This window comes from Sprattus sprattus (genome assembly GCF_963457725.1).
Source record: "Sprattus sprattus genome assembly, chromosome: 9".
Classification (NCBI taxonomy): Eukaryota; Metazoa; Chordata; class Actinopteri; order Clupeiformes; family Clupeidae; genus Sprattus; species Sprattus sprattus.
Window position 1 is genome coordinate 10,896,597 of NC_137928.1, and position 18,983 is coordinate 10,915,579.

Genomic DNA, 18,983 nt, shown 5'->3' on the forward strand with positions numbered 1-18,983 from the left:
GTGTCGTTCCTTTATAGTCCATTATGGACTTCTGTCAAAGCGATTTTCTCCATGGGAAACGAACAATGGTGATTTTGAATAATTGCACAATTGTCGATAACGAGGTATTCTGAAATGCTCCTGTTTTGCCCTACAAAGTGCTTACAAATTAAATGTATTGTTATTATTATTATTATTCTTTTGTCATCTGACTTTGTATGGATCCTGTGATCTCCAAGGCTGTTAAGAGGGTAAACTAAGGTTTTTGGTGCATGGGAGCTAACGGAAGCAATCTACTCTGTGCATACCTTGCACATCAGTCCAGTGCATAGCTTGCTGTTGCCTTCGGTTATCCCTGCTTATCCTATCCTGGCGTCACATCCAGGGAACACAATTTGAGACTGGTGTGTTCACAACTAGCACGTGTAATGTGATGTGTTGGAAGAACATACATTACATGCATTTATCTTCATACAAACTGCAAAACACTCATCCCCTAACAGTTGAAGATGGTGCAAAACTTTCTCCAGTGGATCCTTTCATGTTGTACACACTGCATCATTTAAGAATGTATATAATTATTACATTATTTTATAACATACATTTTCATAAATGATGTATGCCAAGCAGATTCAAATGTCATAATAGTTGTGTATAGCATGACCGTGACAATACAGTCCATATAGGGCTTTTCACTGTGCTGTGGTGGTCCTGGACAGAGAAAGCAAACATCATTATGTTCTCCTCAGGAACTGTTCCTCAGGACAAAGAGGAACCACACACAAAAGGTTGAGGAACCACACACACAAAGGTTGAGGAAACACACACGCACAGCAGTTGCATATAGAACAATTACAAAGTGCCAAATAAAACAGAAATCAGATGCTGTGTGTTCAGGGAGCTGCACTGTGAATGGATTTCACTGTCATGATCTTCACTGTGAAGGTCCGCTTAATGACAGTGCCCACTACGGTTCACGGTTCACTACGGTTTTTCAAAAAAACCACATGCTCTGTGGCAATGGACTGGTAAGGTCTATGTCGTTTTGGGCCCAAAGCATTACAAATTCACCCACATAGTACAGACACAGTGCCATACCTATTAATTAAATGCAGTAAAATTCCAGTACACAATGTCTTGGGTGCGTGACACCACCATTGTGGTGAGATCATATTTCACGAGAGTGGCGTCAAATGATCCGCCCATGATTTATTCATTTCACACAGCAGATACATTTTCATCAGTAGAGCACAGTTTCAGAAGCATTTCACTCAAAGCTTGATAAAAGACCTGTGGTAACCAAGTAACAGGTGCATGTAAATGGGCCTGGCTCCACATTTGTTTATGCTGACACATACTCAGTTGTTGTGAGCTACACTGCTGGTCACGAGTCTGTCCTGTGAGCTGTGGCTGTGTCCTAGGTGCTCTTGGTCGTCAAGTAACAGGATAGGCCACACCCTGAAATGCATTAATACAAAGCCTCCACTCCCCCCCCCCCCCCCCCCCCCTGTGTAGAGCTTCTTGTAGCATCCAAAGCCTTCAGATCTTGTACACTACCCTCCGAGTGCACTTGTGGCAGGCAATGGTGAACCAGCTGAAGATCGCAGACGTTCGTAGTGAGAGTAGCAGCAACATCATACAGGGTAGGTAAAATAACCACACCTGTGCTTAACTCTGCATTGCCTTGGTAGGTGACAACCATGATGGAACACACAATAGACCTGCTATAGTATACATAGAGAACGTTATTGAGTTTACAGCTTGTTATTTAGATCCTTATGAACTGTTTTTAGTTTGGGGAATGCAGTTCTTTTCTTGTGTTATGAAGTGGTTGCTATGTGGAGAGGAGACCCTGGTGTATCCTCTTTGGAGAGGTTAGCGAGGGGGGAGAAGGAGGTGTAGTTACCAGACAACAGTGAGTCAGGCCAGGCAAGACATGTGACCAGTTACTGGAGTGACTTACATCACTTGATACTTTGGAATGAACAACAGGCAGTGAGCGCGAAAAAGGAGGACTTGATACCTGATGTAATCTAATTTGTCATTACCATACAACAGCCATTAGCTCTGGTGGGTTGGCTAAACTTTCAGCACGGGAGTTGTTTAAAGGTGTCAAATAAAGTTTTTGTTTGTATACTATATTCATTTTAAGTTTTAATTGCATTGCTGCTGTTCTGAATAAAACTCCACACTACACCATCATATACACATGTTTTTTTATGTTCCTCTTTATATGGATTTACTTAGGTGATCTAGGTGGCAGGTCTTTTGACATAATTCCACATAAATGTTTAAATATCAGTTTGGATAAAGATTCTAATATTGACACACAAATATTTAGGCGTAATACTCTCAAGCCATAGACTGTTCATACTTGTGATTCTCAACCGTGTGATTGTTCATTAACCCACCTCACCTCTACCTTCAGATGAAGAGAAACCAGGCCTGGGGGCGTGTGGCTGGCTGTTGTTTATCGTTTCTGTGTTTTTCACATTGGTCACTTTCCCTCTCTCCATATTCATGAGCATTAAGGTATGTTTCTCACACATACAGCCTAATTGAAAAATTACATTATAAAAATTAGCTTCAACACAAAACATAGATAATGTAGGTAAGCATAGGTAACTGAATGTGAACTGTGGTAAATGACTTGAATATGACAGCGTCCTAGGCACCATTGTTTTCATAATCCTCTACTAATAACAGATACAGAATATGGTCTGATTTGAAAAGGTGTGTCTCTCTCTTTAGATTGTTAAGGAGTATGAGCGAGCTGTTATTTTCAGACTGGGTCGTATTATGGATAGAAAACCTAAAGGACCAGGTGGATATCTGAGCATTTATTTAAAACATATTCTATATACGTATATTGCTTCTAATTTGTTTCTCTAACACACTAATTACTGAGATGAGTAATCTGATGCTGTCCTATTTTTCTTTTAGGTATTTTCATTGTGTTACCCTGTACAGACACATTCATTAAAGTGGACATGCGAACCGTCTCCTTTGATATTCCACCACAAGAGGTAGGCCTAATATTAACCGTCATTGTTCAGTGGAACTTACAAACATGAGCTCAAAATAAGATTGGATTATGTGCCTTAATGAGCACAAACACGTGACAGAGTTAACATCACTAGGACTGTTCCACTGTAATATTGATAATAAATAGTGAATATAAACATTTCAGATTCTGACCAAAGACTCAGTCACCGTATCTGTGGATGGGGTAGTGTACTACCGCGTCAGCTGCCCCATTTCTTCGGTGGCCAATGTTTCGAATGCCAGCGTTTCTACCCGGTTGTTGGCGCAAACCACACTAAGGAACGTCCTGGGGACCAAGAACCTTTCGGAGCTTCTGTCTGACCGACAAGGCATCTCACAAAGCATGCAGGTAAGGGATAGTGAAGGAAGAGCTGAGTTTGGAATGTGCCTGGCCCTTAATGCTTCAGAGTCAGCTCTTTAGAATAAAGTCAATCTCAAAGTGTGATCTCAAGAACTTGGATTTGCTTAATCTAATCATCATTACTGTTAAAGTTGCTGACCATACACAGAACCTTAATTATGTAAGCCCAAGTCCGAGGAGCACACAGTCATCTGCATCTTTCTAGGACTGTATGGAATAACCAAACTCCTTCCCCCTGAATCTTTGCTAGATAGCAACTGACTAAACGCATCTGAGGCTGATGTGCTGTATATATGGGCAGGATCTGAGATTCCATTAACATTTCCCCGTAAATGAGGCTATGCCATACTTATAACTTACCTATTATTTTGGCCATGTACTGGTTCACGCTCACTGTCCATACTTCACTGCTGACCTACAGGAATCTCTTGACGAAGCCACAGATCCATGGGGAATAAAGGTGGAGCGTGTGGAGATTAAGGACGTGAAGCTTCCCCAACAGTTGCAGAGGGCTATGGCTGCTGAGGCCGAGGCCACGAGGGAGGCCAGAGCTAAGGTGAGAGGCCTCTCTGAGAAAGGGTCAGTGTCTGAAACAGACCTGGCACAGATCTGCCACAGACCCACACTCCAGAGTCAGCTGGTACCTGGGGTAATACGTTAGGGATGAGTAGGGATAGGCGCGCTCTACTTCCAAAACATATAAATGTGTTTTCGGGTGCGAGTAAAAGAATGTTAACTTTGAGTAGAATAAAACCTCACTCAACTGAGCTTTTCTCAATGATATTAAGACCAGTTTATTTCCACAGACACGTTTCGGCCTTAAGTCAGTGGTCTTAATATCAATGAGAAAAGCTTTTGTGCGGTTTTATTCTACTCAAAGTCATACTTTAGGGAAACATCAAGAGGCTACGCTGGCGTCTACAACTTAACTAAAGCTTAATGCAAGTCATGACATTCTTTAAACCATATCAATGTACGTACCAAACCAGTGTGAAACTCTATTGTAAGCATGATCTGAACTGCCATAGAAAAACACTCTGCCAGTAAAAAACACATATGACCTTAGAATATTGCCCATTTCTGATAAAAGTATGCAGCCTTGAAGAGTGGTATCAGTCTGGACCGACACAAAACATTATACCGAAACAGATGCTTAACTAGTATGTTTAAGAGAACAGTCATTGCTAGCAAAATCAAAGTCAGTTTCCAGGGAGAGTGAGTATAGCTATCCTAGTTTTCTTCCTAACTCCCGCCTTTTCAGCAGTTGAGTCACATTGCATTTGCGACAATTACAAACAGGCCTAGTCCTGAAAGGAAGACCAATAAGGCTGATCTGAAATTCAAGAACAAGCAAAAAGCAAAGTAAATTAGATTAGATTCAACGTTATTGTCAAGTACTGAGACAACGAAATGCAGTTTAGCATCCAACCAGAAGTGCAAAATAGCAATAAAAGTGCAGAGTATGTGCATATGTAAAATGGTATAAGTGAAAACATATGATATGTACAGTAAAAAATAGAATATGACACAGAATTGTAATATAAACAGGATTGAACAGTTAAACAGATTAACTGAGAAAAATAAACATGGCAAACATCTGATAGTATCTTACATTGTATGTTAGTATGTTATACATATAACATATGAAATGTGCTATATAAACTTGAACTTGAACAATGTTCCAATAAGAGTAACTAATGTATTCCTAATGTAAACTGTAATCCCTTGTGTGTTTGCATGGGCAGGTGATTGCTGCTGAGGGGGAGATGAATGCCTCTCGGGCGCTAAAGGAGGCGTCACTCGTCATCTCTGAGTCTCCCTCTGGTCTTCAGCTGCGCTACTTGCAGACCCTCACCACCATTGCATCTGAGAAGAACTCCACTATTATCTTTCCTCTGCCCATGGACATGATGCAACAGTTCATGCATAAGCACTGATGGGACGGAACGGACGGAAGATGGCGGAATAACAAAAAAAGGAATGGAATCCTCTCATTCCTTATAACATGGTGATGGAAAAAAGTGCAACAAAATTATGTAGTCAGCCCCTAAATATTTCATCACAAAAGCCAAAATGTAACCCTCAGGGTGAGTGTTGTATCAGAACGAAAACAATGCCTCACAGAATCAGCATGCTCTTTAGTTCAGGTATATGGTAACCGGTAGTTTCACAAATTTCTATTATTTTTAAGAAGGTATGCTTTGGTAGGCCTATGCTTTGATGTTTGATTAGTTTTGGCGCATTATATTGTTGTTTGGAATTGTTTAGTGGAAATAAAACAGCAATACTACCATTTTTTACATGTTTGACTGCAGACTACTACCTTGCTTTTGCTCTGTTGAAAGACTTTCTTCTTTTATAGTAGTCCATTTTTATTTTTAATAGCCATAGCCTTCCATATACTTCTAGTCATGGATGGGCAGTACTTATTACATGTATTTGAAATACTATTTTGTAATCAATGGGTTGTATGAAAATGGTTATGTCATTTGTATCAAAATAATATAGTATAGTGTTCAGTATTTTGCAATTAATTAAAACAAATTACTTTCCCCAGAACTGAATACACTCTGCTGCAGTCCAGATTTATTCTTTCGATAATGACCTCCAGACAACGGGGTTGGTTGGCACACTTTTTTCCTCTAGTGTGAATTGCTCATCATCAAAGCATCTTTCAATAGGTATTCGTACATTACATTGAAGCTTACGGTGTTGGCTTGAAATGTGTATCCCTCTCATTTTCCAACTTCTTGTAACAAAGAGGTAATTATCTAACAAAGACACTCTGACACATTGTGACAACCAACCCCATCACGGGGATGGTTGTCACACACTATGGGGTAATCTTTTGTAATCAATGTGAAACAAAAGAAAAATCAGATCAATAAATAAATATTTAACATGGTTGATCTCAGTCTGCTGAAGCTGGCCCTTGTTTTTCGATGAGTCTCTGTTCTACCTCTTTCTAAACCTGAGTTTGGTCTCTGACAGAGAGAGAAGGTAAGTGATATGGGTCCATATACATTGTCAGCCATACACTGATTATGTAGTCTGAGAAACTGGACTCTTTACGTATATGAGAGAGCTCAGTGCTTTACACTAACACTTACACTATTGTCATGAATAAAACATTCATGAAGGAATATTGAGGAATGAGGTCATCCAACTACGTCCTTGGAGTTACAACCTGGCTATTACAACTGGAAGACTTAAGGGCATGCTGTCCAAAGCAACCAAAAAAAGAGTTTTCATAACGAGTCACTATTCTTGGTAAAAACAAGTGGTCAGTGGTTCAGCACTCACTGGGCAGTCCTGAGTGATCAATGCTTTGCAAAATTGGAGTGAGTTCTGCAAACGCTTACGGCCTGAATATTCTTCATGTTTTTTTCCGGTTAAAGAGGAAAAGAGGACACATGGTTTGTACAATGGTCCCTGTGAAAGAACAGTATGACACTGAGGACACTTACAGGCACACACAGATTTGGAGGAAACACATCGACCTCGACCATCAAAATTGGATGAACTCTCATTTTTCAATGTACGGAATTCATTTAAGTTACATGACATTCTGTTAAGTACTGTTCCTGATGCAATGATGACATGCATGATGCAATGCGGTGTGTAACGGCCCTACTAATCAGGCCAGGGGCTCCGCCCCTTATTGGGTACGGCTGTTGCTTATTTATCCTGCAGGGTGCTGAGTGCTGAACATAAAATGGGCTGGCCTATAAGAGGCTGGGGTTCGCCATGGACGCTCTCTCTCTGCTCTGGATTTCTGCGTTGCCTTCGTTGGTTGGATTGTTCCAGTGGTGAAAGCCTGGTTCAAGACGTCCAACTACGGAACTACACACTGAACACTTCCTCCGCCCTCGTCGCGTTTTACACTTTAGTTTGTTACTTGTTTACCCATAGACATATTGCACGACACTTTCATATTAATACATAATACTGATTGTTTTTACTCTTGTAAATAAACCCCTTTTAATAATCACTACGGTGTGGTCGACCCATTTTATGTCAGGGCTGCCTTGAGCCAGGCAGTCGTGACATGTGGGGGCTCCTCTTGGATTTTTCGCGGATATAGTGACATGTGGGAGCTCGTCCGGTGATTTTCCGTCGACATTTCAGTTTAGTTGTTGTTCAAAAAATTGCGCTGCATTGTGCCGTTGTCTGCGACAAATATAGGTGCTATTTCGGTGAGTGAATGCATTTTCATTTTATAGAATATGCTCAGCTAAAAAAAATAATTTGGGGAAATCCCTGTATGTGATTTGGTTTTTGGATTTGGTAACGCGGCGAAGGAGAGGTTCATCAACATTCCATGCAGTTTGTCTGGTGAAATATACGTGATGGTGCACGTCAGGTTTTGATAATTGTCTGGTGTACAACGAAGACATGTTGCTTCAAAAAAGCCTAAACAAAAACATCTGACGACATCACAGGCCATGTTTGGCTCCCTCAAGGTTCCCCCTTGACCCATCCTCCACCATACACAAGTCCGTTTGAGTCCAATTCCATTCCCATCCTTTACGAAGAGAAAAAACCTTCGTTTGTAATCGGGAGCCACGTTGAGTCTTAAAAAAAAGCCTAAACAAAAACATCTGACGACATCACAGACCATGTTTGGCTCCCTCAAGGTTCCCCCTTGACCCATCCTCCACCATACACAAGTCCGTTTGAGTCCAATTCCATTCTCATCCTTTATGAAGAGAAAAAACCTTTGTTTGTAATCGGGAGCCACGTTGAGTCTTAACATTGTCAAGACGTGTAGCTTTTGTTTGTGTGAGGAATGCAACTTGAGCGAGAGTTGCTTTGTGTTTGTAGCCTAGTTCAGGGGTTTTCAACTGGTTTTGTCCCAGGGACCACCATTCTGACTAGAAAGTAATCTGCGGCCCACTGTTGTGCTCGTGTGTACGTGTGTGGAGAGAGGAGAGACATGTCAGTGTGAAATCTGGGCATGGTGAAGTCCACACAGCAGGTTTATTCTTGGTGAAATGGTAGACAGCGAGTCTAAAATTATTATCTGATTCAAGCCTGGCCCTGTACTTATTCTTCAATAGGGCTAAAACACACCAAACGCGTTTCTAACGTGACGGTAGCAAAACCATTGTTTCCTATGATGCGGCACGCCTTTCAAGCATTTTTAGGTACGCTTAAAAGTTGAAATATACAGTGGGGAAAATAAGTATTTGAACCCCTTGCGATTTCACAAGTTTGGCCACTTGCAAAGAAATGTGTGATCTATAATTGTAATGGTAGGTGTATATTAACAGTGAGAAACAGAATTTCAACAAAAAAATCAAGAAAAATGCATTTTATAACATTTATGACTTTATTTGCATTTGATGCAAAAAATAAGTATTTGAACCCCCAAAACAGACTGACAAAAATTACTTAGTACTTGGTGGAATAACCCTTATTGGCAAGCACAGACGTCAGACGTTTCTTGTAGTTGGTCACCAGGTTTACAAACATCTCAGGAGGGATTTTGGTCCACTCCTCTTTCCAGATCCTCTCCAAATCTTTAAGGTTGTGTTTTCAATGGGAGGGAATGAGGGAATGAGGTTCAAGCCCAATATTCCACGTTACATGGCCCCATCCATAGTCCCCTTGATGCGGTGGAGTCGTCCTGTACCCTTGGCAGATAAACAGCCCCAAAGCATAATGTTTCCACCTCCATGCTTGATGGTGGGTATGATGTACTCTTGGGGTCATATTCAGCATTCCCCCCCCTGTCAAACACGGCAAGTCGAGTTGATGCCAAAGAGCTTGATTTTGGTATCATCTGACCACATTCTGTCTCCCAATCCTCCCTAGAATCATTCAAGTGTGCAATGGTAAGCTTCAGATGGCCCTGTACATGCGCTTCCTTGAGCAGGGGGACCTTGCGAGTGCTGCAGTACTTCAAAAAATTACGGCGTGGTGTGTTGCCAATGGTTGTCTTGGTGACTCTGGTCCCAGCTGCCTTGAGATCATTCACAAGCTCCCCCTGTGTAGTTCTGGGGTTATTCTGCACCTTCAGAATGATCAATGATTCCGCACGAGGGGATATCTTGCATGGAGCCCCAGACCTAGAGCGGGTGACAGTTGTTTGGTGTTGCTTCCATTTATGAATAATCGCACCAATAGTTATCTGCTTCTCACCAAGCTGCTTGCCGGTGGTTTTGTAGCCCATTCCAGCCTTTTGTAGGTCTACAATCTTATCTCTGACGTCCTTGGACAGCTCTTTGGTCTTGCCCATGGTGGTGAGGTTGAAGGTGTGAAGTATGATTCTTTGGACAGGTTTCTTTTATACAGGTCACCAGTTGAGATCAGGTATACCTTGTTAGACCTAATGAGGACTAATCTGTGTGCTTTTTGGGCACATAACTGGCCATTGGGAGCCAGAATTCTTGCTGTTTGCTTGGGGGTTCAAATACTTATTTTTTGCATCAAATGCAAATAAAGTCATAAATCTTATAAAATGCAGTTTTCTGGATTTTTGTGTTGATATTCTGTTTTTCACTGTTAAAATACACCTACCATTAAAATTCTAGATCACACATTTCTTTGCAAGTGGCCAAACTTGCGAAGTCGGCAGGGGTTCAAATACTTATTTTCCCCACTGTATGTAACTTTTCAGCGCAAGGCGCGGAGGCGCTCCGCTCATCCATGACACTCGGCCAGGCATGTTGGGCACGCAGCCAGGCCAGGCCAGGCATGGTGCTTCACGCCAGGCCAGCATGTTGCTTCACGCCAGGCCAGGCATGTTGCTTCACGCCAGGCCAGGCATGTTGCTTCATGCCAGGATTGAAGCTCGCCTAGAGCGCCAAATGTGCTAGGGCCGCCCCGGTATGAACTAATAAACGTAAGTCTACATCTCAGTGCCTCTCCAGATAGATGAGTTAATGGAACTGACGGTAAATTAATTTAAACTTTCCCTGCGGTGCATGAACAATGCTGGTATGGGATGTTGTTATCTGCAATCGTGATGACCGTGAGATGAGGCTTCTCTCTCTTGCATTATGCATTGTGATCTGTAAATTCCTTTCGGACATATTGCACGACACTTTCATTTTAATACATATTACTTTTATTAATTGTTTATACTGTTGTAAGCTAGTAATTTGACATTGGTCAAGAGAGTGTAATACTGCCCCCTAGTGTCTTTTCTGTATTATGCTTTAAACCTTTACTTTCGGTTTTCAGTCACATGCAAATAAACCCATGCAACTTCAATAGGTTATGGGCCCAGGGTCGCTAAAAAGGCTATTTTACACGGAATTTGTGTGGTATAGACGGTGTTGTGGGATTCACAATGGAAGATAAGCTGTTTATTGAGAAGCTGAGCGGACCAGATAATTGGGCAACATGGAAATTTCAGATTGAACACTTGCTGAAGGCTAAAGGACTATGGGGCATGGTCATGGAAACAGAAACCTTAGCAGCAGATGCTAATGCACAGATTCGAGCAGATTTCCAAAAACGGAAGGACAAGGCATTCTCTGTACTCGTGCTGAATGTAAGTACACCTCAATTGTACCTGATAACAAGCTGTCAGACTCCAAAAGAAGCGTGGGACACGCTAAGAGCACATTTTGAAAGAGACACTCTTGCTAATAAGTTGTTTCTCAAGAAGAAATATTTCAGATGTGAAATGAAAGAAGGAGAAAATATAACTGAACATTTGAAACGGATGAAGGAACTGACTGATAAATTAGGAGCAATAGGTACACAGATTGCTGATGAAGACCAGATTGTAACACTGCTAGGTAGCCTACCACCAAGCTATGCAACAATTGTCACTGCACTAGAGACAAAAATGGATAATTTAACACTGCAGTTTGTTCAGCAAGCGCTGATAAATGAAGAGCAGAAACGTTTGCATGCTAATGATAGTGGTGCTAGTGGTAGTGCATCAGGAGGTGCATCAGCCATGTCAACACAAGTATATGGAGAAATGCAGGCTAATCCCAGGGCAGTGGGAGCAGACAAATATAGCTCATATCGATGCTACAATTGTGGGAAGGAAGGTCACCTGAAACGGGACTGTAAAAATTGGAAAAATAAAAATAAAACCCACAAGGCCAAGAGCATGGTGTGTGAGGATGCAGAGAGTTCGTCTGAGAGTGCCTTTGTTGCTGAAGAGAGAAAAGAGAATGAGATACCACAACAGGTTGAGTGGTTGATAGACTCTGGTGCATCAAAGCACATGACATGTCACAGAGAGATTCTACAAGATTACCAAGAATTTCCTAAACCGCAGTCAGTCAAACTTGGTGATGGCAGGGTGGTTGACGCCCTAGGACTTGGAAACGTCATACTGAGAATGACATTCAAAGTCAGCGGAATAAAACCTGTCAAGATGTACGATGTACTGTATGTTCCCAAGTTGTCTGGAAATCTTTTCTCAGTGGGAGCTGCTGTCAGAAAAGGAAATACAGTGAAGTTCAACAAGTCTCGTTGCTACATACGTGGAAAAGATGGAGATCTTTCTGGAATGGGGACACAAAGAGCTGATGGAATTTACCAGCTGGATGTCGAAGGAAGCTCATCTGTCTGTCACAATGCATCAAGTGCATCAGTAGCTACCAGTCTATGGCATCAGAGACTGGGTCATACGACCAAATTGAAAGAACTGAAAAAACTGACGAAAGGTGTGGACTTTTGTGCAGAGAAAGAATTACTCTTCTGTGAAGCATGTGTTGAGGGTAAGATGTCTCGAAAGCCATACAAACCAGTGGGAGAAATTCGTACCAAGCAGAAGCTACAGCTAGTTCATAGTGATGTCTGTGGTCCCATGCAGACTGAATCTATAAGTGGATCAAAGTACTTTGTAACTTTCATTGATGACTACTCAAGATGCTGCAAAGTATACTTCATAAAACAAAAAAGTGAGGTGCTTAGCAAATTCAAGGAATTTGAAAAAACATTCACCAATGAGTGTGGCCGAAAAGTCATTCGATTGAGAACCGACAATGGAGGAGAATACACGTCCAGAGAATTTCAGGAACACTTGAAGGATCAAGGTATTCACCATGAAATGACGGTACCATATGCACCACAGCAAAATGGTGTTGCAGAAAGGAAAAATAGGACACTAGTCGAAGCAGCTAGAAGTATGTTAGCTCATGCTAAATTGCCAAAGATGTACTGGGCAGAGGCCGTGGCAACTGCAGCTTACATACAGAACAGGCTACCCACATGTGTTCTGAAGGAAGGTACACCCTATCAAAGATGGTGTGGCAAAAAACCAGACCTGAGTCACATGAGAGTGTTTGGCTGTGTTGCTTATGCACATGTACCAGACATAGAAAGAAGAAAACTGGACATGAAAGCAGTGAAACTTCGTTTCGTTGGATATGCAAACAACGCCAAAGGCTACCGTTTGTGGGACGAAGACAAAAGGAGAATTCTAATTCGCCGAGATGTTGTCTTTAACGAATCAGACTTCAACTGGAAACAGGAAGTGGATTCTTGTTCAGACAAGGAGACCATCATGACACCGGAAGAGACGGGAGCACCAGCTGACGAGGCTACTGTCAGTGAAGCCATGAGAGAGAGTGGCAGAGTCAGAAAAGCTCCTACAAGATACGGATATGATGAGTATGCTGATGTAGTGACTGTTGATCATTATGCCAATGTTTGTCATGTCACAGAACCAATCACACTCAAAGAGGCATTAATGACACCAAATGCAAAGGAGTGGCAGGAAGCGGCTGACCTGGAATATGAGTCACTGCTGGAAAATGAAACCTGGGATTTGGTTGACTTGCCAAGAGATAGACAGGCCATAGGGTCAAGATGGGTGTTCAAGGTAATGCATCATAGTGATGGACGAGTGGAAAGATACAAATGCAGACTCGTTGCCAAGGGTTACTCACAGAGGTATGGTGCTGACTATTATGAAACCTTTTCACCTGTGGTACGTTTCAGCTCAATTCGTACCTTACTTGCCTTTGCTGTCCAGAACAATCTACATGTACACCAGATGGATGTTGTGACTGCATTCCTGAATGGACATCTAGAAGAGGAAATCTACATGGAGCAACCAGAGGGCTATGTCAAACCAGGGCAGGAACATCTAGTGTGCAAGCTCAAGAGGTCCATATACGGACTGAAGCAATCTCCTCGTTGCTGGAGCAAGACTTTCACAGAATTCATGAAAGACCTAGGCTTCAAACAGAGTGCATCAGATCCCTGTGTGTTTGTGAGATCTCAGAAGGAGTTAGAGATACTTGCTGTGTATGTGGATGATCTGATTCTGATTACCGAGTCAATGGAAAGCATGAATGAGCTGAAAGCTGCACTGCAGAAGCGCTACAAGATGAAAGACATGGGAGAGTTGTCCTACATCCTGGGCATCTCTGTTGTCCAAGATCACGAAAACAATTGCGTGTTTCTTCACCAGAAGCATTACATTGAAGCAATACTTCGAAAGTATAAAATGGACAATGCCAATCCTGTTGCAACTCCAGCTGACGCAAACGTCAAGCTGAAAAAGATTGATGGAGTTAGTAAGCCAGTGAACCCAAGCACTTACCAGTCCATGGTAGGAAGTCTGCTGTATGCTGCAATGGCTACAAGGCCAGACATAGCACAAGCAGTGAGTGCTGTATCAAAGTTCAATGCAGATCCAAATGCAGCACACTTGACTGCTGTCAAGAGAATTTTTCGATACCTGAAAGGGACGCTGAATCTTGTTCTCAAGTATGAAAGATCAGAATCTGGAACGTTGATCGGATTCTCAGATGCTGACTGGGCCGGAGATCAAGACGATCGTCACTCAACAACAGGCAATGTTTTTCTGCTGGGTGGAGGAGCAGTGAGTTGGCTCAGTAAAAAGCAGTTAACAGTTGCACTGTCATCTGCTGAGGCAGAGTATGTCGCACTCAGTCAGGCAGCTCAAGAATGTACCTGGCTTCAACGACTTCTGAGTGATCTCGGAATGGACACTACACCAACTGTGATCCATGAGGACAACCAAGGAGCCATCGCAATAGCGAAGAATCCAGTCGATCACTCAAGAACCAAGCACATAGACATTCGTTACCATTATATTCGTGAATGTGTGCAGAATGGACAAATTCAGCTGAAATACTGTCCATCTGAGGAGATGAAGGCTGATATTCTGACAAAGCCAGTACCTAGACCGAAGTGTGAATATCTCAGAAGAGAGATTGGACTTTGTCCTACTTAATTCAGTTTAAAAGGCATAATGTTTAATGCTGTTTAAATGTGCTCTGCATAGCTAGGTTAATTTTTTGAAGGTAAGGAATAACAAGATACTTTATAGTGTGTGGTAAGGGTTTATCTTAAGTTGAATATTCCAGTTCAAGTCTGAGTGATGTACGTTAGCATAAAAGACTTAATACCGTTGTAAAATTAAGTGGGAGTGTTGTAAGCTAGTAATTTGACATTGGTCAAGAGAGTGTAATACTGCCCCCTAGTGTCTTTTCTGTATTATGCTTTAAACCTTTACTTTCGGTTTTCAGTCACATGCAAATAAACCCATGCAACTTCAATATATACTCTTGTGAATAAACCCCTTTTAACAATCACTACGGTGTGGTCAACCCATTTTATGTCAGGGCTGCCTTGAGCCTGGCTGTCCTGACAGGTGCGTAAAAGATATTTGTTAAAAAAGTTGATCCCACTTTCCTGGAACTTTTTGAAAGACATGGTTACGTCTGGTGTAAAGCCATCACAGCATTTCACAATAAGAACATCATACCAAGAGGCAAACACAGTGGTGGTACTGTGATGGTCCCAGGACCTGGGTGACTTGCCATAGTTGATGGAACCATGAATTCTGCTCTCTACCAGAAAAATCCTGAAGGAGAATGCCCGGCCTTCAAGCGCAGTTGGGTTATACACCAACAGAGGGTAAAAGGGGGTAAACACTGAATCCAGTTCAAACTGCAATTACCGGTTGTACATGGTCATAATAGCTAAAAAAAAAAAGTGGATTAACTGTAATGATTACCTGGGTTTTATATGGTTCTCAAACCCAGGCTCTCCACTGTTTGTGCTGTAGAGATAGTGTGACAGGCTTGTTTCCCACATGGACAGATGCTGAGGTATCATCCTCTATAGTGGGTGAAACTGATATGGCCTTATCCATGCACAGTAAACTATCTTAGAAAGTTTGACCAAATAGCCATAAAGAAGTGGATTTTTTCTATCGAGGTGAATGTCTGTCTACAGAAGAAACGGAAATGTTGAGTGAAACACAGTCAACAATATGTTAATAAACTACACACCCACAGAATGATTAGAGGTTTCCATACAGCTTCGTAACTTATTTTGCCCTGGATAAATAACCTTTGCTATCTTACGTCCACAGAATGCCTCACTTAAACCACTCAGCTCTGTTGCACTGCACAGGACAGAGGACTGATCCACAGTGCGAGCAGGCACTCGCTCCACGGAAGAGTCTTTGAGAGTGTTGAAGGGTTTTTTTTTAATCACAAAAGGAGAAGATGAAGTTTGAGAACTTGCTGGTGGAAGTGGGAGGTTTTGGCCGATACCAGGTCATGATCATCCTTTTGCTTGTCATCCCTCGTATAACTCTTCCCTTCCACTTCCTGCTCAACAACTTCATAGCCGTTGTGCCGTCCCACCATTGTGACATCAGCGTAATGGAAGCTGAAGGAGGTCTGGACAACCTGACCCCGGAGCAGAGACTGACTGTGAGCATTCCATCACAGGAGGATGGAGAGTTGTCCTCCTGTCAGATCTTCCTCGAACCACAGCTCCACCTCTTAAATGATTCCTCTAACACGACCCACCTCCCCACGGTTCAGTGCCAGAGTGGGTGGGTGTTTGACAACAGCTCCTTCTCCAGCACCTTAGCCACAGAATGGGACCTGGTGTGCGACCGGAAAGGAATGACCAAAGCTACAGCAACGATTTTCTTCATCGGGGTGATGGTGGGAGCTGCCCTATTCGGCAGCCTGAGCGACAGGTACGGCCGCAAGCGCATGTTGCTGGTGTCCTATCTGTCGGCCATCTTCTTTTCCGTGGCGAGCGCCTTCTCCCACAACTTCGCCATGTTCGCTGTCATGCGCTTCTTCACGGGCCTTGCCATCACAGGCATCAGCATCATCTCCATGGTGCTCTGTGTGGAGTGGGTGGACATTGACCATCGCACCCTGGTGGGAGTGATGATCAGCCTCGACTGGTCCATAGGGACCGTGCTGCTCCCGGGGGTCGCCTACCTGTTCAAGGACTGGAGCTACCTCGTGATCGTATGTACCTCTCCCCTAGCTCTGGCCACCGTCACCTGGTGGTGGTTGCCAGAATCGGCCCGATGGCTGATCGCCAATGGAAGGTTGGAGGAGGCTCACTACTACCTGACCAGGTGTGCTCGAGCCAATAACAGAGAGCAGGTCATGATGGACATGAAGCCGCAGGGGCTCTCAACGGTCATCATGTCAGAGGGCAGGGGGAAACGGAAATACACCTACTTGGATTTGGTGAGAACACCCAAACTGAGGAGGTTGGCAATGCTCACGGGTATCACCTGGTATGGAGTGGCCTTCACCTACTACGGCATCAGCCTCAACATCACTGGTTTTGGCCTCAACATCTACCTTACCCAGATGATCTATGGAGCCATTGAGCTGCCGGCCAAGATCTTAGTCTACTTCAGCCTGGACAAACTCGGCCGCCGGTACAGCCAGGGGGGCACCATGCTCGCCACGGGAACCTGCCTGGCGATTAACCTCTTCGTTCCATTCCACATGATGCTGGTCCGGACAGTGGTGGCCGTTCTGGGGAAGGGCTTCTCCGAGGCGTCTTTCACCTGCCTCTTCCTCTACACCACGGAGCTCTACCCGACGGTCCTCCGGCAGAACGGCCTGGGGTATAGCTCATGTGTGGCACGTATTGGGGTGTCTTTGGCCCCACTGGTGATGCTCCTGGAGGGAGTGTGGGGGCCCATGCCACAGGTGATATTCTGCAGCGTGGCGGTGACAGCGGGCTTCATTGCCCTGCTGCTCCCCGAGACCCAGAACGTGCGGCTGCCCGAGACCATCGAGGATGTGGAGCAGACCAGGAAGAGGTCCATCTCCGCCTCCGAGTACTGGAAGGAGTCTGAGAGTGTCCCCGTGAACTGATGGAGTAAGCATCCTTATTTCATATTCAAAAATAGCCGCAGCCAGAGACGTAGGAAATAGGTTAGGTAAAACTGCAGTTTATTTTCATGTCTATGGTTCCTCAGCAGAAGAGTTTGACAGCTTTTCATTGCATCAAATTGGAATAATTTGTTGCTTCTCACCGATAACACAAAGTCAAAATTGTGATACAGGTCTACATGCAGTAAGTTAGTCCAGGACAATGAATTCAATGAGGCATGTGCGAATATGATAGTACTCGGGAAAGAAGGCACAAGGTGTATCATGACAATGAAAAATAAAAAAATGCCGGTGCTATAAATGTGGGACACCACCATTCGAAAATAAATCAGTGACAGATTAAGCTGGTCACTTTCAGTTATCATTTACAAATCAGAGTATGATGCCTTACCATCTTCATTTCATGTGTTATTGAGTGATGACAACGGTCAAATTATATTACACTATAACACTGACTGCAGAATGTGACATCTACATAATATACCATAGGGCATTTGATTTTTATTTAACTCAAAAAGGGTCTGCAAATAACTGGCTTGTTAGAATGTATGATGGAATAAATAATTTCCTACACAGATTTGATTTAAGTTGCCTGAGGGATACCTGCAGCTTCATAAAAGCTCCTTCATGGGGATGTAGAGTAAGAGATCACTTTCCACTCACAAAATGGTTATAAATCATAGGATATACATTTATATAAATGATAAACTGTGTTTTCTGTTTCCATTGCTGTTTTAATTATAGCATTGCTTCACTGGGAAAGGTAAAAAACTTCAGCCAGCTTCTCTTCCTTCAAATGAATATGTACCTTAAAGAACCATTGATTTTCGGACTATGACTTGTCTAGTTGAACGGTGGACTTTTACCTGTAGGGACAGTCTAAGCTTCTCGAATTCCTCTTCTTAAGACTTCCTCTGCTGTTTGTGAGCCATTTTCAGATCTGTGGACAGTGACATTAGCAAGAATTAAAACATATCTTGACATCTCATGTATGACTATATACGGTATACATCTCACACCCTCAATCTGGTTTCATCAGGGAGCATGTGTGTGTGTGTGTGTGTGTGTGTGTGTGTGTGTGTGTGTGTGTGTGTGTGTGTGTGTGTCTTTTTATGCCCTCTACACTTTCGGGTGAATCTTATGAAATATACTTTCAGCAATGGGCCATTACACAGACCTGATTTTCAAATGTACAAAAATATGTTACCTTCCATAATGGCAGATCTTGTAAGTGTATGTTTTGATACATTTTTGTTACCAGCTATAAACTGTCCCCAATAGAATCGGCCTCCATGCAGACTGAATATCTGAAGTATTTAATTCTCTTCCCCTCAGGCTTTGCCAGGGAACGTCTCCTCAATCTAACAGAGACAGGCATGGTCAGCCTCGGAAAAACATCATGTCCAATAGATATCAACTGTCCAGAGATTTAGTTAGAACAAAGTTACATGGTCTGTTATGTTTGGGTTTCTCCATTGCCT

At 42.9% G+C, this 18,983-nt stretch overlaps 2 protein-coding genes across 2 annotated transcripts; both read left to right on the top strand.

The window, feature by feature from the left end:
• Positions 1-1,561: 1,561 nt before the first annotated feature.
• LOC308370285 (stomatin-like) lies at positions 1,562-5,322 on the top strand (the record flags this gene model as incomplete). The annotated part of the gene is made up of 7 exons (XM_080844945.1): positions 1,562-1,622; positions 2,408-2,511; positions 2,731-2,803; positions 2,923-3,005; positions 3,170-3,373; positions 3,807-3,941; positions 5,131-5,322. The coding sequence occupies 7 exons, from the start codon at positions 1,562-1,564 to the stop codon at positions 5,320-5,322; spliced, it is 852 nt and encodes a 283-aa protein (XP_080701071.1).
• A 10,524-nt stretch (positions 5,323-15,846) lies between these two features.
• Positions 15,847-17,484, top strand: LOC308370286 (solute carrier family 22 member 7-like; the record flags this gene model as incomplete). The annotated part of the gene is made up of 1 exon (XM_080844946.1): positions 15,847-17,484. One exon carries the CDS (start codon positions 15,847-15,849, stop codon positions 17,482-17,484), a length of 1,638 nt encoding a protein of 545 aa, XP_080701072.1.
• Between the last annotated feature and the right edge of the window lie 1,499 nt (positions 17,485-18,983).